Source organism: Lissotriton helveticus, chromosome 9 (assembly GCF_964261635.1).
Source record: "Lissotriton helveticus chromosome 9, aLisHel1.1, whole genome shotgun sequence".
NCBI classification, from domain to species: domain Eukaryota; kingdom Metazoa; phylum Chordata; class Amphibia; order Caudata; family Salamandridae; genus Lissotriton; species Lissotriton helveticus.
In genome coordinates, this window is record NC_136070.1 from 570,882,182 (window position 1) to 570,910,174 (window position 27,993).

General features: G+C 46.3%; 1 protein-coding gene across 1 annotated transcript in view; it reads right to left on the bottom strand.

The window, feature by feature from the left end:
- The window catches only part of RPS6KA4 (ribosomal protein S6 kinase A4), a 227,766-nt gene that overhangs the window by 128,860 nt on the left and 70,913 nt on the right, over positions 1-27,993 (bottom strand). The window contains exons 2-6 of the mRNA XM_078660503.1: positions 10,103-10,174; positions 9,206-9,424; positions 8,060-8,175; positions 7,188-7,295; positions 6,612-6,692 (exon numbers count right to left, since the gene is read on the bottom strand). Of these exons, the coding sequence (XP_078516629.1) occupies positions 6,612-6,692; positions 7,188-7,295; positions 8,060-8,175; positions 9,206-9,424; positions 10,103-10,174 (596 nt within the window). The remainder of the gene's footprint in view (positions 1-6,611; positions 6,693-7,187; positions 7,296-8,059; positions 8,176-9,205; positions 9,425-10,102; positions 10,175-27,993) is intronic.

A 27,993-nucleotide genomic window follows, 5' to 3' on the forward strand; every position in this document is an offset into this window, starting at 1 on the left:
CAGGCCGTGCTGCTTAGGGGGGTCTCTTTGGTGACCCTTTCATAAAAGAGATGGGCAAATTTGTCAACACCTTTACTTCCCTGGACAGGACTCAGTCCACCATAAAGAACGTCTTTCCCCAGGTTTTCAGTGGGCCGTTCGAGGTAGAGACCGCTTGGCCGGCCGTGGTTTCAACCAACAATCAAGAGGTCAAGGCTCATCCAGAGGTCAATACCAGGACCAAAGTCGATTTGGAAACTTTTATCCCACCAGGGGTCGACGGGGCAAGGACAAGAATACCATGCAGCAGCGGCCTCTTCCTCTGGTGAGTGTTCTTCCTTCTTCCCTCTTAAAAATCGGGAGGCGGCTGGCGAATTTTTCCCAGGCATGGGCTGTCACGGGGGATCAGTGGGTGTCCGGGGATTCCACATAGAGTATCTGGATGCCCCCTATCAGCGAACCAGACCCCACCCCATAGTTTTTTCCCAACAAGATGCCATTCTGGTGGGTGGGGAGGTCTCCGCTCTTCTGGAGAAAGGTGCTATAGTGCCTACGTCTCTGCACCCCCGGGTTTTGTCAGCAATCTGTTTCTGATGGACAAACCGGACAGGGGCAAATGCCCAGTCATCAATTTGAGCGAATTCAACGAGTGGCTCGTCTATCGCCACTTCAAGATGGAGGGTGTTCACCTCCTTCGAGACGTTCTTCGTCCAGCAGATTGGATGGCTCGCCTGGACTTGAAGGATGCTTATCTCGTAGTTCTTGTGTTTCCCCCCCCATCGGCGTTTCCTTCAGTTTCTTTGGTGCGGTCAACCGTACCAGTTCGTCTCGCTTCCGTTCGGTCTGGCTTCCGCCCCTTGGTGTTTTACCAAGGTTCTCAAGCCGGTGGTAGAATGGCTCAGCGCGCGGGGAGTTCGGATGATTGTCTACCTCGACGATCTCCTCTTCATGGATACGTGCCCCAGGCAGCCTCTACATCATCTTCAGATGGTGGTGAATCTTCTTCAGAATCTGGGCTTTGTGATAAACGAGCCCAAGTCTATGCTCTCCCCTTCTCAGTGCATCACGTTTCTTGGCTTCGAGATTGACTCAAAGTCCTCCACTCTCAGCCTCCCGGCTCAGAAGGTGGCGAAGATTCGTCACGAGCTTCGGAGGACGCTCTCCAAGGGTCAAGTCTCTCTCAGGGACCTTGCGAGGGTAGTCAGCTTGCTGTCAGCCTCTATTCAGGCGATTTTCCTGGGGCTCCTTCATTATCAGGCGCTGCAGCGTCTCAAGGCCAGGCATCTCCGGGCCGGCCGTCCTTATTCTCACAAGGTGTCCCTTTCTGTGGACGCTCAGGAAGAGATACACTGGTGGCTTCAGCACATTGGAGGCCTGGAACGGCAGGGATATTTTCGGGTCCGCTCCCGATTTAGTCATAGAATCGGACGCCAGCACTCTGGGATGGGGGGCCAGGTGCGCCAATTTTTCTACCAGAGGACTCTGGTCTCCAGGCAAACGCAGGTTACATATCAACTGTATGGAGCTCATGGCGGGCTCATTCACGGTTCGTTCATTCTTCAGTCCTATTGAAAATGGACAACATTTCCGCGGTCTGTTACATCAACCACCTGGGTGGAAAGCGGTCCAAGGCCCTTTCCGACCTCGCGGACAGTTTTTGGCAGTACTGCCTAGACCACCAGGTTTCCGTGACAGAGGAACACCTTCCGGGGAAGGACAACCAGGTGGCGGACTTCCAGTCATGTCATTTTGCGGACTCCAGTCCGGGGAAACTCGACACAACAGTTTTTCATTCACTGACCGAGCTTTGCGGTCCCTTTTCTGTAGACCTCTTTGCCTCCTGACTGGACTTCCAGGTCCCCCGGTTCTTCCGTTGGAGGCCAGATCCCTTGGCAGAAGCAACTGATGCGTTCCGGCAGGATTCGAGCCAGGAGGACGGTTATGCGTTCCCTCCCTTTGCAATGATCATTCTGGTAACTGCCCAGGTGCGGAGGCAGGAGGAGGACCTTGTTCTCCTGTCCCCTTTTTGGAGGTCTCAAGTCTGGTTTCCGGTTCTTCTGGAACTTTCTTGGGATTCTCCAATCCTACTCCCCCTCTTTCCGACTCTCCTCCTCAATCAAGACGGGGTAGCTCATCCTCTACTTCTGCAGAACTACTTGCAGCTCATGGCGTGGAGGATTTCCGGCAACGCTGGGAAATCCCTGGCCTTTCGGCGAAGGCTGGCGAGCTTATGTCGGGAGCGTGGGGAGAAAGCACAGTCAAGCGCTTCAGATCTGCTTGGGGCGCTGGTCTCGGTGTGTGCTAAGGGGTGTCAATCCCGTGGAAGCTGATGTAGTTTACATCCTGAATTTTTTGGCCCATTTAGCGGGCAAAGGTTTGGCTTACAGATCCATCAATTCCTTTCGTTCTGCTATCTCTGTGGGCCACTTGTCCCTGGACGGCTCTCCCGTTGGCGAGCATCCCCTGGTTTGCAAGCTTCTTTGAGGCATCTGATTGTCCTTACCACCGGAACTGCGTTATTCGGCGCTCTGGGATGTGAATCCGGTCCTCAATTTGTTCCTTTCCTGGAAACCAAACAGATTTTTGTCACGAAAACAGCTTTCGGCTAAGCTGGCAATGCTTTTGTGCCTAATTTCATGTCGACGAGTGTCGGACGTCAGGTTGTTGGACATTACGTCCAGGATGTTCTCCCCCCTCTGGAGTTACTTTTACTCTCCATAGGTTTACTAAATGTAACACCAGGACCATTTCTTACCCAGAGTTTCCAGATGCTCCTAAGTTGTGTGTGGTAAGATGTTTGAAGGTTTAAGAGGAGATGATTTCCCGCCCGTATGAAAGTAAGTAAAATATTTTGCTTCTTGGTTGGGTTTTGTTTCACCATTGTGGCTTGCACTGTGTTGTTTGGCTGTTTCATGACCCGTTTCTCATGTGTCATTTGCATATGCTGCGTTGTTGCCTATGCTTTATCAACATTGGCATCTGCTACTATGTTACCTTATCTCTGTCTTATGACAGCATACGATATGTCATGGGTGTTATCTGTATCTAACGATCCTCTATTGTTCCTCCTAGGTTCAGATGTGGGTAAACAAGACGCTTGAATTTGGATCTCCGACTGCCTGGGAGCTCAGACAGAGGACAAGGGGACACTGAGAGCAGACTATGTTGGTACTGCTGCACCCTTATTGGTCACAGAGACATTTGCTTTGTTGTAATTGGTTGTTTTTTGCGGACTACCTTTTTCCCGGTGGTTCATGGGAAAAGTAGTCTTGTTTCTCTTCGTTGGCTGCTGTATGGAATAAAGCGAAGAGAGAAGGCATAATCCTCGCCTCCGAGTCCTTAATAGAATTGAAGCTTTCCTTAACGATAGCTAGGAAATTTTTCATTCTGTCCTCGCCCCTTGTAATTTTATGGTCAGGGGAAATGCAGACTTGAGCAACGGCTTGGTGGGGCCAGATCCCTTCGGCCCGGACTTCTTCCACATCTTTCCCTGTGAAAGGACTGCTTTCAGCGAAGTCACTTGGTGCCAGGATACGGATGGTTGCCACTGTCCATGAAACCATTTATTGCTGTTGTTCAGGCTGGATGCCACGCCTTGGCTGTGCCTGAAGCTTGTATGATATATGTATTAGCTTCCAAAAAGGTACAAGAACATGCTTGACTTGCAAATTCTCTGAATCAAACATGCTACAGAAGCCATTTACCACCTGACCAAAGAGGTTCACCATAGAAAATCATTTTGGTGATTTGACTCTGTACTTTTAGGCAAATGTCAGAGATCCTCAACAAACAGTGGGACATTAAAATCAGTCAGTACAACTATTTGCCTAATGGCAGTGATGGCAGACTTGAGTAAGGGTATGAGGCTGGCATTACTAAGAAGGTGTTGTTCCTGCATAACTACTGAAGACTTCTTGTACTACTCTGAAAGATGGAGTACAAGGCCTTCTTTCTCATCCCAAATGCTGGTAGATGTACAGGTTCAGAAAGGCAGCAGCTGAGCCTCATCTGCGTAGCAGCTGTGGCCTCAACTATACTGACTGTAGGGTCCAGTTCCTTTATCTCAGGGTGGCCCAGTTCGGATGTCAGAGTTCAAGGACATCTTCTGGCCCACAGTCACAATGGTGGAGTCCAGTGCTGCATGGGCAATTGAAGCATTTCCAACCAGGCAGTGGCAGGAGTGATAAGAGCATCCACAAATAGATGCAGCACATTCTGGAGCATCACTGGGAAATTATTGATACTTTGGAGGTGAGTAAGTGTTCCCACCAGGAAACAATGGGCCACATGTATGAAGCTATTTTACATTCGCGAACAGGCCGATGCGGAATTGCCCCGTTGGCGAGCACAAAAAAAGGATTTTCCAATGTACCAACCTCTATTTTGTGATTCGGTAACCTGTTACTGAATCGCTAAATGGGTTTGCGAGTCGGTATTTGGAAAGGGTGTGTTTAGGGCGTCCCTTCCAAATACCGAATCACAGCGGTATGTATGTATGTTTTGTGACAGGAATGAGTCCCAAAACCTTCGCATTTTACAACTAACTTCAAGTTGGTGGTAACCCTTTCACAAATGGGAAGTGGTCCCCAAAGGACCCCTTCCCCTTTATGAATGGTGGCGAAAACATTTTTTAAGAGCAGGAAGTAGTACCACGGACCACTACCTGCTCTTAAAATGAAAAGAAAACAATTTTTTTCCTTTTAAACGCAACCCATTTGGTTTTTTTTTAGAAAACTGGGCTGTATTAAAAAAAAAGTTTGCTTTATTTAAAAGCAATCACGGACATGCTGGTCTGCTGACACGAAAAGGCGACCATCCCCGTGATTTTAGCGATTCCCAATGGGTCACAAATTGCAACCAACCTCATTAATATTCATGAGGTAGGTCGATTTGCGACCCACTTGGAATCGCTATATGAAACTCATGGAGTTCCATACATTGGGAATAGCGATTACCTAATTACGATTTGCAGAAGATAGCAATTACGTAATCGCTATTTCCAAATCTGATACATGTAGTCCAACAATCTGAATCCTCTTGTCCCCATTTTACCAGATATAAACATGCTACCATTAACAGTACTGCAAGGTAGGATCCCACCTTGTTACAGGGGACAGGACAGGCTGGTTATGAATCGTAACCCTTTGAAGGGGAATGTGCCTGAAAATCTTCCAAGACACGGAACAACTCCTCACCATGACCATAGATTGGTTTTGTGAGCATCCTTGATGCTACAAAAATGGTGTGTTATGGGACTCGAGTGACATCAACTCGCATATCCTTAATAGAGAGTGAAGCTGATCCTCAGTAGAGAAAGTTTCTTCACCAGCCACTTCTGGTTGAGTTTCATGAGGCTCGTGCAGGAGAGCAGTGCTTCTTCAAAGGATAATTTGTTATTTTGTGACACTAGTAATTTCAGCCTAATTTTGTTTGGCATCTAGAGTGGCTGGGTGTCAAGGAACTTTCACCATAGAAATAACTTTTTCTTGGCTCAAGGCCTAATCTCCTGTCTCGGTGACAGCTCCACTGATTTTTCGAAGTGAGGATGTAGAGCAGTTTCCCGCACAGTACCAGGAGGACCTTCTACTTCAGGACACAAATGCGTTGTGCTGACATGACAATCTTGTATCGCCCTTGAAGCAGATGACATTAGCGCATTTTGGGCATGCTATGGGGTACTTCGTGATCTAGTGGCCTCTCAGTCAGGGTGAATTCATGCTTCAAGTATTTGCATGCAATTAAACTGACCTTGTCTAGTGCAAGTCTAAAGATAGACCCGGCTCTTGAAAATCATTCTGATTTAAATTAGAAATTTGATAAGTTTGTGCAGACTTTGCTTCTGAGGTTTACGGCTAAGGGTCAGTCCTACTGGTCAGTTACAGAGATCTGTTCGTCAGAAGGTTTCGGTCCCTGTGCCATTATCTAAAAGATGTCCCAGTGTGCGCTCCGTGTTTTCAAGGTCTTAGAAATAAATTGAACATAAACATGGGACTGAGTTATGATCTCATAAAACATAAGTAAAAACCCGGTGTAAATAGATCTAAGAGTATCGATTCTTTCGATTTCTAACCAAGAAAAAAAGGGAAGCAAGTAATTTAAATAAAATGTGGGAACCCTTTTATATGACGTGTTACTGCCAAGGTTTGATACAGAAAAATCTTTTGAGAATCGGGCAATTTGAGACAAATACTGTATGTATGCACGCCTAGCTTGGAATGTGTAAATAAAGAGTTTAAATTTAACTAGTTTTATGTTGCTGTGGAATCTTACCCATCATATTGAAACACACCCCTCTGCTATGTGCACTGAGAATTACTTTGCCTTTGCTTTTCTGTGAGGGCCATGTTGAGCAACGGGTTTGGGGTGTCACCTAGAAGCTCAAAAGTGGAGTGGGCTTAAAGGCCTCTGTGGCGAGAGTGGAACATTGTGAGAGGTGGACTTTGTAACTGTGAAGGCAGAGAGAGAAACTGGGTACAAAAAAGTATAACTAGTCTCCATTCTACCTGGTCTTCGGCATAGTGTTGCAGGCGCTAGGGTACTTTATGAAATAGGTTTACATAGGGCTTTCCTGGGACCGCTCCTTCAATTGTGAAAACTAGAGCACTTCTCCCAGCTCAAACCTTCCTACTCACCTTGCCATGCCCGGATCTGCCACGGATGATCTCTGGGGCCATATATTCAATGGTGCCGCAGAAGGAGTACGTCCGCTCTTTCTGGAGAGAGAAAGTTAGATAAAAGGGAGTCACACAGTCCATTTAAGTATAGAACCCTGTGTAGTTCACCCTCCTAGAGAATGCCCTACTCCACCGACCATCTCCACTATGCTATTTTCACACTGACAATTGGTTGCATAGTACAGGCTGGGTGGGGCCTTGCACTTTTCCTCATTCTTCTCATCACTGGCCAGTGGCACTGCAAATAATTATTTACTGTTTAGAGGCATAGGGTTGCATTGGTCCCCCGGTGTCAAGAGCCTGTGTGCAACATTTGCCCCTAACACGTGAGCAAACCAGATATGTTTTGTAAAAATTGATATCACTCTCGTTGCTCAACCGATTGGCCTTACAAACCTTAATAGTAACTTCACCCATTCACAAATGTCATTGGCCTTATGGATATCTCACTCATTTCCTGTCTGCCTCTCAACTGTCTCCCCGAGTGCTCTGCTCACTGGTAAGCGTCAAGTGCTACTCCAGACAAACCCTCACCTCTTCGGTGATGAACTCTTTGCTGAGGCCGAAGTCCGTCAGCACTATGTGGCCATCGCTGTCCAGCAGAATGTTCTCCAGTTTGATGTCTCTGTAGATGATGCCAAGCTGAGGGGTGAATGAATACAGTCAGTTTGATCTCAAAGTAACTCATATATACAGGAGTACTATCAACAGAGTCTGAGGGCTCTATCATTTGTTTCTTTAGTTGAGTTTGGCGTGGTAGTACCAGGTGCCCCAAGTGCTTGCATCTTAGTCCCTCATGGGTCTCCCTACACCCAGTTCCCCAATGTCGGTCTGTGCAAATTCCCCTACATGCCATAGTAGGTGCCTGAATGAGTGAGGTCTGCGGGTCAGTCAGAGACAGGTTAAGACAGGATGACAAACAGGAGCCTACACACGAGCCCCCGCCTTCCACGACATCTTCCTGTGCCCAGAGACACATCTTCTGAACCTGAAGCAATACCGAAAATGAATGCCACTTACAATTGGTTTGCATGAGCTGATCACCTCCATACCACTATAGTCTCAATAAAAATTAATATTATGGGCTTGTTAAGCTCAGAAACCTTAGACAAGAGTCTGAAGTATTCAGCGAGAGAGAGCATAGGCAGAGCTTGTTTATGTCTCCATCTCTGCAGCTCTCACTATAGACACTATTTGTTGATCCTCTCAGCAAGGGCCTTGCCTCACAGCATTGCACGGGCATCAACGTAGCTATGGTGACTTGAAGAGCATATATTACGGACACCTCCAAATCTGAGAATGGTAGTTACACGTCCTAGCGGTTGCTGTTGCTCACACTTCCTATTGTGAAGGCTCTGTTCACAGTTCTGGGAATGCTGCCTCCCCCATACCAGTCCTCTCCTCACCTTGTGCAGGAGTTCCAGTGCCAGGATGATCTCCCCGATATATATGCGGACCTCTTCCTCCGAGAAATGATCCCTCTGGTACAAGTGGGTGAACATCTCTCCCCCACTGACATAATCTGCAGGAGAAATAGAAGGGGTGAGATAAGGTGCAACAGGCAGACCCGGAAACAACAATCTCCCCAATTGCACTCCTCAGCCCAATTACTCTCCGGAACCCCTTCTATTATGTCAGCTCACATTTTTTGCAAACCCGGCACTCCGTCTGCCACAGTACTATGGAGCGCACTATTCTCTCTGCACCCTCTCTCTCTCCCCAAAAACCAACTAAATTATTTCCAGCTCTTCTCTACTTCAACTGACTCTTTGCACATCGGAAAACACGTTTTGCCCTTTGGCCCATCAAGCCCCTTACAGAACTACTTCAATTTTTACTTTTCCTTGCTCTCCAGATTTTCAAGAACTTCTTCCACTCTTCAGACCCCCATCTTCACTTTCAGCCTTTATTCCTTCTCTCAAAAACCCTCTTTACTTTCTTTGCTCTGTCAGCTCTCCAGTTCCCCTTCGAGTCCCCTGCACAACGATCTCCATAACCCACTTGATTCCTTCCGACTCTTCCAATTCAGATTCCCTTCTATTCTTTCCACCCATTGCTCTCAAAATCATGCTTTTTTATCCTCTGCTCTCCAGAAATCCTCCTTTCAGTCTGCCCCATTCTGCCATCCATCATCCCTCTTGAACCCTGTGCCACCCCATTCTCCAGAGTACCCATTATTCAACAAATCCACCACCACATTAGCTCTGCAGAATCGATTTCACGCCCTAGCCTCTAATATTTTCTAGAGCTCACTCTTTCCCTTCTGCATTTCTTACTTTCCAGAACCTAACTTATTACCTTTGGTCCCTCCTCTTCTAAAGATTATTTCCATTTCAACTTCAACAAGTTCTTTAGAGTGTCTTGTAGTTTCTCTTTCCCTCCAGCTTTCTATACTCTTTCCCTCTCATCCAAACCTGAAGAACATTTCTCCCTTTACTACAGTCCATCTTCTATGACCCACCTTTATTGATCCTACCAATTGTTTTACAGAAACCCCCTCTATTTGTCCACACTTTTCCAGATATTCAAACTGCATTCCATTTTGGGCTCACCGAGGATAAGGTGCAGTTTGGAGTCAGTCTGGAAGGCATAGTGCAGTGTCACAAGGAAGGGAGAGGTGCGGATGTGCTCCAGCACAGCACGCTCCGTGCGGGTGTGCTCTGTGGTCTTGGCCTTCTGCACAATGGCTGCCTTTTTCAGCACCTTCATGGCATACAGCTTGCCTTGGTCATGACCGCTGGTCTTCCTCACAAGAAACACCTTCCCATAAGCTGCAGAGAGTGGGGAATGGGAAAATTAGGCAGAAAACCAAAAACACAACGGTGAGACTGCTTGACTTCAACTCCGCCACTTCTAATTACTCTGGCCCGCATGAGGTTCCATCGTTTTTAATGTCTACTACAACACAACAAACAAGGGCCAACCATATATAAATCAGTTTTGGCTCCAACCCGAAAGGTTCAATCTAGTCCAAACATCCAGAGCGCGTTCCTGCAGAAGAGCAACCACAGACATGTTTCGGCCTTGCTAAGCTTATCAGTGAGGCGCCCCTTGTGTTTTTCGGGAAGTGGAAAATTAGAACATGCATGTGCCACAAGCCGCACACCCCACACTCAAATACCACAAATTGGCTAGTGCCAGCGTCAATTGTGGATGAAAAAGACTGAACATAAAAAGCAACAATTTGATTCAAAGGGCCCATGACGTATTCTTGGAGTTAAAGTTACCTTAAATATTTACAGTGCAAATCACCCATCTTTTACATAAAAGTGGTAAACAGTAGTATAAACTAACTAAACCTAGCTAAAAAAACAACACACATTCCAGAGGGTCAAATCAATTGATTACACAGAGCATAAGCAGAAAGATCAACGATGACCAGCACCGACTGCATAAAGGCAACCCTTACTGTTGGCATTTGTCTTCAATCAGGACAAAGAAACACCTACCTCCGGTGCCCAGGATTTTCAGAAGCTCGAAGTTCTCCATGCCCACTTTCTCCTCATGCCCGGTGAGGTTTTCTGATGAGAGAAAGAGAAATACACTTTAATGGCGAAGTGAGAGCCAACGGGGCTATGCACCAGCACAGGGCCGCCATAGCGGTCAACAAAAGGCACATAGTGCAGCTCAGACTGCAGTACTGCTTAACAGGTCTCATCACAGCTCTCGCATCTCGCGATATATGACGCATCAGCATCTTTTCCTGGTGCAGACCTGCATCACTTATGTCATATTGCAGCACAGCCCCACCTACCTCATATTACAGCGCAGCACTACAGACAGTCTTGTTTCATTAAACTGCATTGTCATCTCGTGGTCTTATGGCACTTGATTACTAGTATGTTACCACACCGCCTCACTACACAATACCACAACACCCATCACATTACATAGCACAGCTTCAGCATATCACTTTACTGCATCACCTCTCTCATCTGTCTTGTTACAGCAATATATTACCTGTCTCGTTAAAGTAATAAATACAGCATTTGTCTGGTTACAGCCATTCATCACCTGTCTCGTTACAGCAATGAACTACCGGTCTTATTACAGCAGTGTTATTACGCCTTACAACAGTAGTGCATTGCATGCCTTCTTACAGAAGTGCATGAACTGTCTCACTACAGAATTTCAAAACCTGTCTTATTACAGAAGTTCAGACCTGGCGTAGTGCAGCATAACATCATTCGTATTACACAGTAGTACACTGCTTCACCACACCATAGCACCAACAGCCGCATTACACAGCACTCCAGTGCTTGCCTCTGGAAGCAGCAATACATCACTAATTTCGTGTAACACTCCTGGTTTCATTACAGCAGGTTATCCCCGGTCTCCTTAAAGCAGGACATCCCCGGCCTCACATTGTGCTGCATCACCTTTTTTTTTTTTCAGAGTTTTTTTTATATAGCGCGAACTTGACTCGAAGGTATCAGAGCGCTTAACATGAGACCAGTTGCATTACACAAGGACACATTCATTTTCTTTGTTAGGCACAAGGACATTAAATTATTTGGTCAGAATCACAGGATGTTGAGCGTTGTTGTCGAGACTTGAACCCACTCCCCAGATTTGAGGGTGACCACCCAAGCCGTTAGGCCACATCCTCTGTATACCACTGTTCTGGAGTACTAGCAATGTAATTCAGTAATGGATTACAAAGGGAAAAGAGGGCTGAGACAGCACCTTAAAGCACTGTGCAGGGACACCTTCTGTGGATCCTTTGGTAAATGAAGATAGTAGGCCAACTTTAGTAACTTACTAACAATGTGCACTGATGGAACGACTAACGCGTGGCGTAGTTCTGCAGCATGACCTAGGATGTCCACGTGCAATCTAAACCCACGGACACGGTCAGAGAATCCCCACACCCCAAACATGTCCTTTAATACTGCTTATTCCTTTATTATACACTACACAGTTTTCTGTAATGTCAAAAAGGTAAACCTCTCTTGCAACTGTTAATAATAGGAAATTGTGTAATAAAAGTACAATTGTATGCACTGACAAGGATTACTATACTGCAGCTGAAAAAAACAAAATGGAAAATGTAAAGGAATTTAAAAATCAGTATACCTGGACCCATATGACCAGGTAGAGCAGGGAGACTCCATTGTTACATAATGAAAACTCGGTAAGGAGTTTTAAAAAAAAAAAAGAATTTCACCAGTATTGTCGCAACAGTGCGTAACTCATATTGTAAATAAGCAGCTGTACTGTACCAAGTGTTCAAGGTCGTAACTTCAAGGGGGTGTTTAAGGTGGTACGCCCACTAATAAATGCATTGTCTGATAAATACTTGGGTACAGGTGCTTTCAGTCGGGTATTGTGAGTGGTCAGCAGGATTTCACTGGGGATTTTTACATACACACAGACAAAAATGCACCCACACACACTCTCACTCTATTCCTCAGACTATTGGCTATTTTACAAAATATTGTGCTTTCTCCAGGCACTCCAACCAGTCCGCATTCCTCTCCATTTGCACTGCCCCTTAAGACCCTCTAATGCACCCTGTTTGTCCTATAATGGGTTTAAACATTATATGACAGTCGGATTGTTGGAAATTCTGAATCTCCACCATCTCCCTCAATCTTACTGACAAAGAGGGGCAGCTCTTCTGCTAAGGCGGAGGGGCGTCGCCCTACTGCTTTCAGAGCAGTGCAGAGGAAAAATAAAATTATAACGGGACGTTATCATTTTATTTTTTCTGTTTCTAGGTGCGGGGAGGGTAGTGCTGGCCAGATCAGGAGATAGGAGGGGGAAAGGAGAGCACACTTTTAGTGAACATGACTGTTAGGCCAGCCGTCTTGGCCCGTCCAAACAGGTCTGTGCACTTTACATCTTCCCCACCAGGTTGCCTTACACAGCCTGGTGGGGTAACATGCCCTGTCCCTGTCTGAGCGCTAAACCACGGAGCTCAGACCCATCACAACGCTGCACTGCAGCATTATGATTGCTGGGGAGTGTGAGTGCTTCCTTCTGCGGCGGGAAGAGGACTCGGAGAGGCAGTGACTGGCAACACGAGAAAGTATGTTTTTTATTTTTTTTTCTACCCCCGCCACTGTTCCCTACCGGCCGCCACTGTTCCCTACCGGCCGCCACTGCTGACAAAGCTATACGACACCCCTGCAAATGCCGCAGTGTGATCGGTATCCGGCCAGTCGATATCTACTCAGGAGATCTACAGCTAGTACCAAACATGAATGTGTCAGCCCACATATCACGACTACACCATCTTCCCCCAGCAGCTGCCTGGAGAGATCACAGCACGCTAATAATGAACTAGTGTTCACTCAGCTCAAAGAAGCTGCCTGCAATGGCCGACAGGCTGCCGCAGAAGCCAGATTTAAGACCATGAACCCCTCAATGCTTATTTACTTCATTCTGATCCACAGGGAATGATTTAATTTCAAAAAGCTCTTGTTCCAGCAACACGGTATGCAAGAGTGCCTTATGTATGTGATGAATATAGAATGCTTGAACTCCGCTGGTTAATTAGAACCCGGTTCTGAAGCTAGTGTCGAACACTGGGGAATCAAGGGACAGGCTGCTGTGGGTAGCACGTGAGGCTCGTTTCCTCCTATAATAGAGAATGAGGTTTGAGAATTTTTAGCAGATGTCTTCTCATTTTAGGTTTCTGGGGCAATACCTGTAAACCCCTCACTTTGCACATTTACCACTGCCGGCTCTATACTTCAAAAGCTCAGATCCCAGCAACACGGCATTTAGGTGCGCCTTGCATTTCCAAAGGTACAGAATTCTGGTACTTTAGCTATTCAATAGAACTCTGTGGTGAAGTTAAAATAGAGGAAACACCTCAGGGACTTCTGCTGCTGCTGGAAGCACGTTTCGCTCAGTAAGTCAGAATTTTTATCAAATGAATGAGAAAGAGATGTGTTAATTTATAGAACATGTGCCCTTGTTTTAGCCCCCAGAGCACTAAGCATAATTTTCAGGAGTTCATTCTGAGAAAAAACCTTTGTCAAAGAAAGTTTATCCGTTCCCAGCAGAGGGTTAGCATTTTCCAGGAAGAAGTATTCTTAGAGCTAATCACAATACCTAGAATTAGTGTGGTGCTGCCAATAAATAGTTTATATTGAGAATAAAATCTGACATCATTCTTTTCCATGTGCCCTGGGATCCTGAAAACCAGACATTCCCTAATCAATATTTTAATAGACAAAAATGTCAGAGCGTTGTTACAAAAAATAAAATCAATCAAACAGGATGCTCCTTATAAAATTCTAACTAAATAGTACCACAACAACATATTACCTGATAATAAGGGGAATCCTCCCTAACATTAAGGGTCTTGTTCACATTAGCATTATCATCCAAGAAGGAGGGCACTCCTAGTTAGTCATTGATTGTGCAGGAAGATGGCCCTCTGCGGTGCCTCTGGCGTCTTACTCCACCCAAGTCAAGTGCTACCTGGGAGTGCTCGCCTCATTGGTTACAATTCGAATCCAATTGAGGAAGAGCATACTCCAAAGGAAAACAAAGTAGAAAAAGTGCCAATTAAAATTTGTTTCTAAATTTATTTGACACTTTTTGGACTTTTCTGTTTTCCTTTGGAGTGTGCTCTTCCCCATTTGAATTTGTGGGTTGCTTCTGCTAGATTTGCAGAGGTGCTTTAGGCAGCTGAGTACCGGAAGAATGAGAGCTTCCTTTTGGCCACAGCTGTCCACATTGTATATCCCTTGGATAGTGCTGCTCAGCTGCGGCCCGCGCAGGTAAGAGCGGTGGGGAGGGGGGGGCGGATTTCTATGGACGACGATGAGGGCAAATGAATGTAAATTTTCCCTCGTCATCGTCAGTCGAAAAAATGTATAGACAGTCAATATATCGATTTTAAGCAAATGTTTATAATGTCCTTATATTTAATGTGCAATAAATTAACTTTGAAGCCAGAGCAGGTTAACACAGGTAGATGTACCTAACGAAAGAAACAAAAGTTAGTAGGAAAAATAAAACGAAAAATGAAATGTCTAAGGGTAACTTTTTGAGAAGAATGTCTTACTACTCAAGGGATCAAATATATATTAATTTAAAATATTAGATTGTAAAGAGTTTCCAGCATCTTGCTTAAAACATCTATTCCCATGCATTTAAATGAAAGATCCAAATATCTATACCTATCAAAATGGTAATTCAAAAGTAAGGTTGTATGGGGGTGTGACAGGGAGGTGAGATGCGTCTGGCCATCATTCCCTTGAGCCCGACCGCTTGCCCCTGCTTCCATACCCAAGGAAGGGCAGAAAATGTCATCAAGAACACCCCCCATGAGTGCAGGTTCCTCCCCCGAGGGCTAGCAGCATGATGATCCAGAGTGCTTTATTCAGTCGACAGCACAGACTTCAGCGGCAGCAGGACACTGACCGTAGGACTACGAGGGGAGCCATGGGGCTGGCCGAGGTGACATTAGCTCCAGAGAGAGGGGAGAGGCAACCGGCTGCACAGCGATCCTCAAAGAAGCACTGGGGATTTCTGCGACAGCTAAGGTGGTCGCGCCTGCTGGGAGGTCGCTGGATTCAGAGTACCCAGGCCACGAGGAAAATGCAAGAGGAGACATGATGGCCTATAGCCGGCCGCCTCAACCTGGTACAGAGGGTAACTTTGTACAGACTTTGCTGCCCTGCAGGACCAGTGGGGGATACTGTGAAGCCCCGCGAGCATTGAGGGGGTGAGGAGCGGCTCTAAGAGCACAGCAGGCCTACTTTTCATAGACCGTTAGAGTGTGTGAATGGCCATGGTGGATTACACCCCAAAGAACAGGCCTGTACCTACAGGAAACATGGCGCTGACCTAATGGACAGTCTACAAACATTTTTAACAGATCTGCTGGATGAGCTTCAACAGGACTTCGCTGCTGACTTTACCACGAAGATGGCGGAGCTGCTCATTAAAATGGATGCATGTAGGCCAGCAAATACTAAACACAGAAAGTCACTTGGAGACCGTGGCAACAAACCAAACTGATATGGCGGACAGATGTGCAGTAGTGGAGTCAAATCTAACACTAGCAGTTAACAAACTGGAGGACTTGGAGAATCGCTTGAGACAAGAGAACCTCCGGCTCTGGGGACTCAGTGAAGAAATTCCAGATGCGAACCTAGAAACATTTGTGATGGGCATGTTATCCTCGCTGCTAAGGTGACAGCCATTACAAATTCATCGTATGGGACCTAAAATGAACTCTCAGCAACAGAGACGTGCTGATTAAATTCGGTTACTTCTCGGAAAAAGAGGAAATCCTTCAACATGCCATGAAAGGAGAACAGGTGAGCATAAAAAGAATACTTGTGTGATCTATCAAGATATATTGCAGTAGACACTTAAGCATTAAACAGAGTTCCTCCTGAACACATAAAAGCTCTGGGAAGATGGTGTCCGTTATCGATGGACCTACCATAGCCTCTTATTTGAGACTGGTGGCCAGTTACATACTTGTACAGAGGTACGGAAAGTGTTGGCCCTGCGGGGTCTCCACCTGGATAATATGCCGGACACTGCACCGGTATGGGCCGCAGCACGAGGGGAGGCTCTCTGGAAACTGAGGGCCCCTTGAGATGCCCTCGGCCACGGCCCTTGTTTGTAAGACAGACAAAATAACCAACAGGAGTGACTGTATGATGTTATCCTGTGTCTTGTGCTGCCTAAGGGGTCGACTTCAAGAATGCGTATGTTGACCCAGGGGATAAAGAACGGCGCCAATGTCCTTGTTGCCTGGAGGCCCACCTCATGGACCTGAATGAGACCTTTTGCTGGGAAGATGGTAGTGACTGTGCTGCTACATGAGAACCTAGAGTTGCCCAAAAGGTCAACCTGTCACAGTCGTACTGGCCCAGGGGGCCCAATAGCTGCTCAGACGACCCAACTACAAGGTATATGGGGTCTGGAGGGGGAACCACCTCCATGCCTTGAGAGGAGGTGGCAGTTGTGCCCTAGTGGATAGCTTTAGAGTGTAACCATCAAAGCTAACCAGGTTGAGTTGACAATGGGGCTTGATGGGAATGGTTGGGAAGCCCTGGTACTCTCTGGTGGGCCGACTGGGTCTTTAGTGTGTAACCATGGAAGCTAACTGAGTAAGTTGACAATGAGGCTTGAAGGGTGTGGGGGGGGGGGGGGGGGGGAAGGGCGTGGGCACTGGGTACTCCCTTTTTGGGCTGACTGATCTGGGCCGCCCAGACAGACCAGAGCATGGAAGCTGGCACGGGGAGGGGGACCGTTCTGCCCCATATCGATCTGTGGATTAGGCAATTTACTTCAGTCTAGTTCTGAGACCGTTCTAGTTTACTGTTCATGTAAATTCCTGTTATCCTTGTAGGTTGGGGGAGGGGTAATAGAGTGTCCATTGCATCACTACACACACATCTACCAAGTGGGGTGCCATATGGCAAACACTTAGAACCTGTGATCCAGATATAATCTGACTACAGGAGACCCATCACCTTTGGAACACCAAGGGAAGTTTAAACATACTATATATCCCATATCATACCACTCATCAGCATCCACTAAGCACAGAGAGGCAAGGCGATCTATGTACGGCACAATCTATCAAAGACGGCCAAGTTGTCATACTGGTTCGGGCCCTAGAAGAGAGTCGCATTACGATGGCAATGGTGTACGCCCTCAACACAGCACAAGACTCCTTTCACTGAAGTAGTTCTTATGGGGAACTTCAGCATTGTTTGGGAACCCCTGCAGAGACAGAGACATGCAAGTGCCTTCTCCAAATGCCTACAGCAAGCCTTGGGGATCTGGAAACAGAAACACTAAGAGTCACCTGGCTTTACGTTGTACTCCCTTGTCCACCAGACTCACTTCCGTAGTGATTATATACTTTTAAGCAACCCTCTCATTGGGAGTCTTCGACAACCAGAGACAGGGTCAATTGCAGTCTCCTACCACACCGCCGTCCTAACTGAACAGGATATGGAACAGCAAAAGCGACCTTGGACTTGGCAGCTCCACCCCATCTTACTGAGACGTCCTACTATATGGAAAGAAGTTAGTGACCGCATTGATGAATATTTTGAATTTAACAAGGATGGGGAGGTCACCACATCTGGAGCTAGGGATACCTTTAAGGCAGTCATTCGAGGCCACCTCATTGCTGCAGCAATTGAACGCACTAGACTCCGCAAGCTCAAGGTCCAGCAATTAGAAAGTGATATCCAGAGGCTGGAGTTGTAGTGTTCGACAGCTATCTTATCATGCCACCCGCGTGCTTATTACGGCTCGAGGACAACTCTGAATGCATCACACGCATAAGGAGCTTTCCCTTTTAAACACTAGAAAATGTGCATATCTCTGGGAAGAAGGTGGACACCCAACTAATGTGCCTGCTTTGCGGCAAGAGGGAGAAGGAATAAATGAAAGAAATCCTTGATGACGCTGGGAATCACTCAGAGAAAGTCTAAGAAGTTGACGAATTCTGACACTTCTATGAGTGGCAGTAAAGGGGCGACCTCCCCCTTTCCTCAGCACAAGGAGAGGCCCTTCTGGACCGGGTGCAACTGCTAACACTCACGGGGTCCCAGTGGGAATCCTTGGAGAGGTGTATCACACTGGATACAACACCGGGGCCCAACGGCCTCTCAGCGCAATTTTGTGAATTCTGTGAAATATAAAAAGGCTTCATGACAGTTATAACAAAACCTGGCAAAGACCCAATGCGAGGTACCTCCTACCACCCGATAGCCCTCTTTAACCTAGACGCAAAACGCTTTACGAAAATCCTACTTAAGAAAGCTTCTCTTAAAAACATCCCTACGATCTTCCAGTCTCTATATGCTGAGAAGGCATTTGATAGGGTTGATTGGACCTTCCTCCACCTAACCTTTTGGAGAATGGGTTTGGGTCCTCAATATGTATAGATGATATTCGCCAGCTACGCAAACAGCGAGCCGAAAAGTAGCGTTAAACGGACACCTCTCCCAACCAATCCCCCTCTCCAGAGACATGAGGCAGGACTGGCCACTCTCTCCCATTATTTGGTTTATCAAACCGCTGAGGTGCCTGATTTGGCAAACTTGGGAAATAACAGGGATTCAGTTTGGCTCTCAAGAATTTATAATATTGCTTTGTTACGATGATGTTCTTTTGACACCGAACTCTTCTGAAACCTCCCTACCAGTGGTGGTGCAGCTACTTGGGGCATTTGAACAGGCCTCGGGCTAGAAGATTAACTTTGACAAGTCAGAAATACTCAGTCTTACACCAAGACATATTTCACTATAAATATTCCCCCCCCCCCAAACACACACAATGGCGCCAATCACGGCAGACCTTCACTCTTTGAATGCATGATGCTTTCCTGGCTGGGCAGAATCAATGCGGGTAAAATGAATACTCTCCCTACTTATTGTACCTTTTTCAGGCCTTCACAATTTGGCTGGAGCCCACATATTTGAAGGATATCCAACACCATCTGATGTATTATTTGGAGAGACAGAGCCCTAGTCTATCACACAAATTGAGACGTAACCCTGAGAGATGAGCAGACTTGGGGCCAGAGTATCTATCCCACACCAATAAGCTGCGACCCAACTTTGGATAGTGGCAGAATGGTTCATGTCGAAATTAGAAAAGAACTGGTTGGGCATGGACCATGCGATAGTATGGCGGCTTCTTTTGGACTTCGTGTGGTTACACAGTTGCAGTCGGCTACCCAACGCCTATATCAGTAAACCAGTGTCCACAACCATTGAGTCGTGGGACCTACCTATTGAATCCCGAGGGCAGGCGACCTACCCTTCTCCTTACACACCAATACACTAGAACACTGCCTTTACCTCAGCATTGCAGGGCTGCAACTTCCACAGCTGGTGAGGCTGGGAAGCATAATGATCTGGGACATGTATGAAAACAACACATTCAAGACATTTTCACAATGCAAAACTACATTCCAACTTTCGGAGTCCAAGAGACTTTGCTATGTCCACCTCTGCATTGACACACCCAGACATCCGCGTCGAAGCTACCGGAGCCAAAACGCCTTTTGAGCTGATGTTCCCCAAACTTATAGACACAAGAAGGACGATTTCTGCACTCTACAAACTTGTGATCAGACAAGACACGCCCCCTCCTGGAGCCACCACAAAGGGAGGGAACAAACGCTGGGACTGTATAGTACCAGCAAACAGTGGGCTAGATTGAGTAGGGATATCCACTCCTCTTCCATGTCCATCGTGGGGAGGAAAATCCATTACAGAGTCTAGTTTGAATGGCACTATACCCCACACAGATTACATCGAATGAACCACAATGCGTCCCCTCAATGCTGGAAGGGGTGTTGATCATTCCCTGAAGCACCCCATATTTGGTGTACTTGCACTGAGAATCAGTAATTCTGGAGGGCGTTTTCCAAATTCCTAAGTGAGCTACTAACGCATCCGATCCTGCATACACCTGAAGTGATGCTCCTGGGACTAAAGCCCACAAACCCGAAAGCAATGACAGGGCGTGATTGGTTTATGTGCCTCCAGTGCCTGGGAGCTGCACAACTAGCCATAGCTTACAACTGGAAGAAGGCGGAAAGATCAGCACCGGCCCATGCTATCAGAGACTGTGGACAATATTAGCTATGGAACGCCTGACCAGCAATATGAATGACACCAATCTTATGTTCGGTCTCAAATGGAAACCACTCTATGGGCGACTAAGTGGGTGTCCCGCTAATGCAGCTCTCTCACGGCACTAGAGAGCCCTGGGCCTATTTCATTAATATCACGTTAGGGGCTCATGCCCTCGCACACCGAACACCCACTCTTGTGGACAAAGGCTAGATGACACGCTCCTGGAGATTTGTAGGCTAGACTGTTACCGGAATCTCAGAAAGGGACATTGTACGGGAGGGACATATCCTTCACAAGTTTGGGTGAGCAGATGAATGGGGAGTGACTTTATGGAGGGACATGTCTACTGTATTTGTTTATTGTGAAGGCTATGTTGTGATAATGTTAACGCGACCTCTGTGCACACAATTTGCAAACTGCCCAAGCTTCTACCCACACTGGGAGACAGGGTGAGCCTGACGGCTGTACCCCTCTTTGTTGTAATACTCAATAAAAAAATTGCACAAAAATAGTAAGGAGGCATTTAGCAACAGAAGGGATGGCTAGCCTGAGGAAACAGATTTACAAAGGGAACATTAAACGTAGGGAGGGATCTCTCTCCTTAACTATTTAATTTCTGTGTTAGGCGTTAAGGACTAAAAAAAGAACAATACTTTCTCACATTTTTTGAAACTGCTGGTTATCTGCATATCTTCTAAATGCTAATTTACTTCAGCCTGTTCCATAAAAGGGCTTTTATTTCAACAGCTCCCATTTCAGCCACGTGGCATCCAGCAGAGTCTCATTTGTGTTGCGAATATAGAATGCTAGCAACCAGGTTTTTCATTTAAGAACTCTGTGGTGAAGCTGCATTACACCACTGGGGTATCAACTGACAGGCTTTTGCTGTTGTTAGAATAACACGCACTAGGCAGCATGGCAGTCTTTTATTTCTGACATGGATGAGCAAGATATTTGGGAATTTATGTAAAATGTGTGCTTAGATTTGTAGATGTACCACTAACCATAATTTTCAAGAGAAAATCATGTGTTGCCTTGAAATTCACCACAATTCCTAAAGATAGTGTGGAACAAACAATTAATGATTAATACTGTGACTAAAATCTGCTTTAATCATTTCTCCATGTTCCTTTTGTGATCTACAAAACCATTTAAAACGACGGACAGACCCTTCAAAGCAAAGTCCAAGAAGTAGGCTTCTTGCAACTTTCCACTTAAATAGTACTATGAAAAACACACCTTCTATGAAACAGATTTGTACATTTCAGCACACACTTTAAAGGTCTAATTTACAACAGACATACTATCCAAGGGGGAGGGCACTCGTGTAATAATTGATCATGCTATTGACCCCAGTCAATACCTAACAGGGGGCTCACTCCTTCTTGGATACTATTGCTTGATCAACACATTGAAACAAAGCTTGAAAAATAAACTCTCCACATTGAAAGTAGAATCTTTAACTACACAGCAATTCTAGCTCAGTATTGCTCCATTCAAGAACCATACCTTACAGTAATGTATGGCCTAGCTTAATCGCTTCAGAGCTCTAACGCAATTCTATGACCTGCAAATATTACTAGGATGAAAAACATATGGACAGGTGCCCATACCATCCGTGAACACCCCAATCTGAAGCTGGTGCCTGCGACTTTTTGCCCCATTGGCCTCCTGGTTGGGGATATAGCGGCTGGTGTCAGGCACAGAAGGTGACTAAAGGGGAAAGGATGCTAAAAACCCAGACAGCTATAACCCTAGAATGTGCTTTTGGCTCCCTCAGCTTCAATCATGGGTTCTAAAGAAGAAACCCTCCTCTGTGAAATATCAAGGAGAGCAAGAAACACCACCATTGCTTTGCAGCCCTAGACATTCCAGTGACACAGGAGCCCTTCCCTGCGTTTCCAGCGTAAAAATGACTTTGGTTGGGGGGAGTGGTTGGTGTTTTTTGTCTGGAGCCTGTACTGCCATTTTCTGCTGAATACACAGATACATTCTCCCTGATGTCTACATTGTATGCAAATTTTGGAAATGTTGCTAAGTTTTTACAGGTTTGTTATCCAGGCAGAGAGAAAGCATTTGAAATGAAGGAAAGCATGGCTGGGATGAACAAGGTGGTACCACTGTGGCAGCTTGTAACAAAGGCCGATACGAGAGCAACACTGACTGCAATACTCATTAAATGTGTTTAGCAGTTTAGCTAGATTTGTTTGATGGTCTGACAGTGAGCACCAACAGCCACTGCTGTCGTACATACCCATTAACCACCAAAGGACTGTTCTCCTGCCGACACTGCCACTTCACCATCACCACCGAAGCAACCAACGTAACTAGACACACCGCAAATGCGACTGCATCCACCGTGTTGATCGAGACCGCCACGGCGAAACGCCAGTGGATTCTACTCCATGCATGATCACTCAGCAAATAATCCCTGGAGGTCTGGGACACAATCTCATCCCTAACCCTGGATGTCATCTTCCTCACAGAAACTGGCTAAACCCCACCTCTACACCAAACCTCGCCATCCCTAAAGACTGCAAGATAATACACCGGCACCTAACCAAAAAACACAGAAGGGGAATCTCCATCATCTACAGGGACACCATCTGCTGCACGACATCCCCAGACGATCAGACGATGGAACATCTCAACTTCCAACTCCACATAGATGGAAAAGGCACCATCAGAAGCACCCTTGCCTACAGACCACAAGGACCACGACCCAGCTTCTGTAATGACATCCCAGACTTCATTGCCCCGATCGCAATCAACTGCGCACACTACATCTTCCTAGGGGACATCAACTTCCCCGGACGACCCCAGCAAGGCCAACACCACCGACCTTCTGGAGAACTTGAGGCAACATCTGCCTCAAGCAGCTTGTCACCGACCGTACCCACATCACAGAACACAAGCTCAACACCATCTTGAACCCCAGCGACAGAGTAGAGGACAGCCATGCCACATAACTCACCTGGTCCGGCCACTACAGGATCCACTTCACCATCTCAGGACACACCAAATCTTGCATCGTGCCACCCAGATCCATGGGCAGAGACTGGAAAACGTTATCAGACGACCAGTCGAACAATGCCCTCTGCTCTCACCACCCAGACACTACACCTGACCCAGAACAAGCAGCATAAAACTTCTCCCAGTGGATTACAGAATGCACCGACACCATCGCCCCCGCCAAGGCCAAAAGACAAACCAAAAGAGCCTGCGGGTTCATCGAGGAACTGCAATCTACCAAGTGCAATTGCCAGCAACTAGAAAGGAAGTGGTGCATCAGCAAAAAGATGGAAGACCGCACCGCCTTCAGGACAACTCTCAACCAGACCACCGTTTCCAGAAAGAAACCAAGAAGAAAGCCCTATTAGACCCCATTGAAGCCAGCTCAAACCACAGCAAGGAACTCTTTATCATCGTGAAGGAGTTCTCCAGTCTCTCAGCCACCGAAAATTACACTACTTCCTCACAGAAACTGTGAGACAACCTAGCTGTTTTCTTCCATGACAAGATCTTGGCCATCTACGAAAACCCTCCACTGCCAACAGCATCAACCACCTCACAACCACAGACACAAACCCGAACATCTGCTCATCCACACGGACCCCTCATCATGCAAGACACTACCTCTATTATGAACTCAGTGCAGTCAGGAGCACCAACGGACCCCTGCCACCACCATGTCTTCAACCTTAGAAGCAAGACAGTAGACGATGAGCTCAGGAAAGTCCTGAACACTTCCATCATCTTGGCCGCTTTCCCCGAGGACTGGAAACATGCTGAAACGAGGCTTCTCGTAAAAAAAACATCTGGAGACCCAGCCGAACCAAAGAATTACTGGCCCATCTCTCTGCTCCCTGATCCAGCAAAGGGCCTCTATAAAGCGATCAGCCAGTACACCCCCCAGGACTTCCCTCCCCCAATCTGGATTTCGAGCTTACCATTGAATGAGTCAGCTCTAATCGCAGCCACTGAAGACATCAGAGCCATCGTGGACCGCAGAGAAACGGCAGGCCTCATCCTCCTGGACCGGTCAGCCACATTTGACACCCTCTCCCATCACATCCTGATCAACATACGCCACTACACTCGGATCCAGGGAGATGCCCTCAAATGGATCACCTCATACCTCACTGGTAGAACTCAGTGGATCCGTCTTCCACTGTTCACCGCGGATCCCAAAAAGATCATCTGCAGAGTCCCCCAAGGATTGTCCCTGAGCCCCACCCTCTTCAACACCGAAATCACCCCTCTGGCTGACACGGTCTGGTCACATGGACTTAATATCATCTCCTATGGCGATGACACCCATTCTCACCTTCTCACTGAAGACCCCTCCACCAGCAAAGTCAAATTACACAGATGCATGAGGAACATCACAGACTAGATGAAGAACAACGATCTCAACCTCAACACGGACAAGACGGAAGTAATCATCTTTGGGAACAAAACCGCACCTTGGAACGATACATCATGGTCCCCGGAACTCGGTCCACCCCCGCCCAGACAGACCAGGCCCGCAACCTCAGTATCATCCTGGATAGCAAGCTATCTATGAAGAAACAAGTCCATGCAGTTTCGTCCACCCGCTTCCACACTTTTCGGATGCTCCACAAGATCTTCAGATGGCTTCCATTCAACACCAGAAGGACCGTCACGCAGGCCCTCATCACCGGCAGACTGAACTACAGAAACTCACTCTATGTAGGAATCACTGCTAGCCTCCATAGGAACCTCCAGACAATGCCAAACTCAGCTGAAAACTCATCCTCTACTTCCCCAGAATGACCCCCAACACAGCCACCCCAAGAAACTTTACTGGCTCCCGATCCAGAGAAGATGCCAGTGCAAAATGCTAACCTGCGCCTAAAGGCCCTGCACAAAGAAGAACCAGCATACATCAACATATGCCTGACCTTTCACCAACCGACAAAACCCCTTCAATCCGCTGTCCTCTTCCTTGCAGACGCCACACAGACCGGCCAAACCAACAGCAGAGTAAGCTTGTTCCCGGAACCTGGTGGCCAAGGCATGGAACAACCTCTCCCTGCACCTCAGGACCACAACGTCGCTCCAGCAATTCAGGAAAGAACTCAAGACCTGTTCGAAGGAACAAGCCACCATGCAGCAGCCAACATCTCTAGCACCTTGAGACCCTCACAGGTGATTTGCTGCACGTTATAAATGTGGGACTGATTGATTGATAGTGTGTTCTTGCAGGGAAACAATCCACCCACTCACCCTGTGACTCCTATTGCCTATAACAAAATGGAGCAAGCATGTTGATGGGTTTGGGAAAGTATGGAATGTTCAGGACAGTCCACTGTGGAGCCAGTATATATTGTTAGTGATTGTTCCAATATGTTGGGATGCGGTGAACTTGAAATTGTTTTAGGCCCAAATTATCCAGACATGGTGTTGTCACATCAGAAAATAGGGCACCGCACAACACACTGATTGTGATCAAGAATATCACTTGAGTGCTGCATGAGTGGGTTAGTGAATATGCTGAAGTTTTACGGAGTAGTTTAAAAAATTGAAGGGTTTTCATTACTGTATTGTTTTAGAAGGCAATGATGAAGTTGTATCTCTCAAACAACGTAAAGTACTGTTGAGTTAGCTTAATGAATTGAAATCTGAATTGGAAAGGTCCTGTCCCATGGGAGTTATGGAGACCAATAAGGGGTCGGTGTGGCTTGTTCCTGCAGTTTTAGCACAGAAGGTTGATGAATCTGTGAGACTGTTTTGATTTGAGGGATCTATATGGATTGATTGCCAATCCTTGCCCAATATGAGATGCTGTCAACATGAAGTGGGGTTGATTTTTACACTTCTTCGGATAATTCAGCAGCTTACCATCAGGTTCAGTTAATTATTGACTCTAAACATCTTACATCTTTTTTAAAACCTTATGGGTCATATCGTTATACTTGCATGCATTTTGAGTTGCATTATCTTTATTCCAGAGATTGATGAATAATTTGTTTAAGAACACCAAAGGGGTCAAATATTTTCAGGACAACATTTTTGTTATAGCGAGAGTGAGGCAGAGCATGACCGCAGGTTGAGGAGTGTTTTAGAAATCATCCAGTCCAGAGGATTGACATTAAGGAAAGACAAGTGCAAGTTTTGCCAGGAGGGTGTAGATTGATTGGGCCTCATGTATCTAGCAGGGGTGTTGAACCTAAAGTTAGGATTTTAGAAGCAATGGAGAACGCGCCTAAACCTAGCTTAAGGATCAGCTTTGTTCCTTCCTAGGTCTAGCTCAGTACTACGCCAAGTGTGTAGGAAATTTTGCTTACAAGAGGCATGTTGGAGTAAAGTTTTGAAAAAAAACACAAAGTATGTTTGGGAAGAGGGATGCGAGGTAAATTTTTAATTGATCAAAAATGAGAGATTGTATATGCTCGTCTTCTCAAAGCTTTTGATACCAATGATTTATGCATTATTTCTACCAATGCAAGCAATGTAGGATTGGATGCAGCACTTACGCAATGAAGAAACATTGGTAGTGAGGAGATTATTGCATTTGCTTCAAGAACGCCGAGAGATGCACATGTTACATACCCTACTATAGAAAAGGAAGCTCCGGGTTAGTGGTGGGGTGTCCAATATTTTAAAATTGTTGCGTAGGGCAGCAAGTTCTTTTTAAGGATGGATTATAAACTATTAGTGAATTTTTTCAGCACTAAAGGCAGAAGAAGAGCTACTCCCCACACCCCTGAGTGGTAATAAAGATTACAAGAGGTCCACTACAAACTGGAGTACATAACGAATGTCATGAATTGTGTGGCTGATTGTTTGTCTAGGTTGTCACTGAAGAAGCGTGAAAATATCCAAGAACTGAAGAATGATCTGGAAATGGTCTGTGCGGCAGGTTCAGTTGAGGGTGCCATCAATGGAGGTTTATCTAATCAGGAATGGCGGAGGGCATTATCCAATGATAAGGTTATACAGGAAGTGTTTGAATTGAACACTGATGGTTGACTTGACAATACGAACATTTCTAAAACATTCATTCTTTTAAAAAAAAATATATATAAATATATTTATTGAGTATTCAATATAGATGACGGTATACACTGAATTACCAAAGTGAGGCAAAACAAGACTCACAGAAATCCAACCCCTCACCCCCATCCCCCCAGCACATCAAGTTACATTACATTATTCATGTATTGAATCATAGCATTATGGACACAAAGGTGGTACATAAAAAGGAATAGAGGCTCAGTTCAGGCGAGCAATGTCTCTACAGATAGTAGCACATAAACACAAAGACCATTACAGGTCGGGATGACTCAATAGACATACAGTAAGTGGGGCCCAAAAGTCTTTGGGTCGTGAGGCTTCAGGCAGCTCCTCCGCATAGGTCTCCAGCTGGTCCCTACAGTAAACCAAGTCGCGGATCCATTTTTTGACTGTGGGGTAGCTTTGGACCCCCAGCACTGCGCCACTGCCCTTTTAGCCAACAGAGTCGAGCCAGCTACAATACGGCGACTGCAAGGCTTTAGGCTCCCCACACTACCCAGGAGGCATATCTCCAGAATACAGTGCACAGGTTCCAGTACAACATCCGTTAGCACATTCGCCACCTAGGACCAAAATGCAAATATCCCTGCACACATCCACGCCAGATGCATGAAGTTGGCGTCCGCCTGCCCACACCTCACGCAGTAAGCAGTATCACACAAACCAAACCTACACAATTGCAGTGGGGTATAATATAACTGGTGTAGATGCTT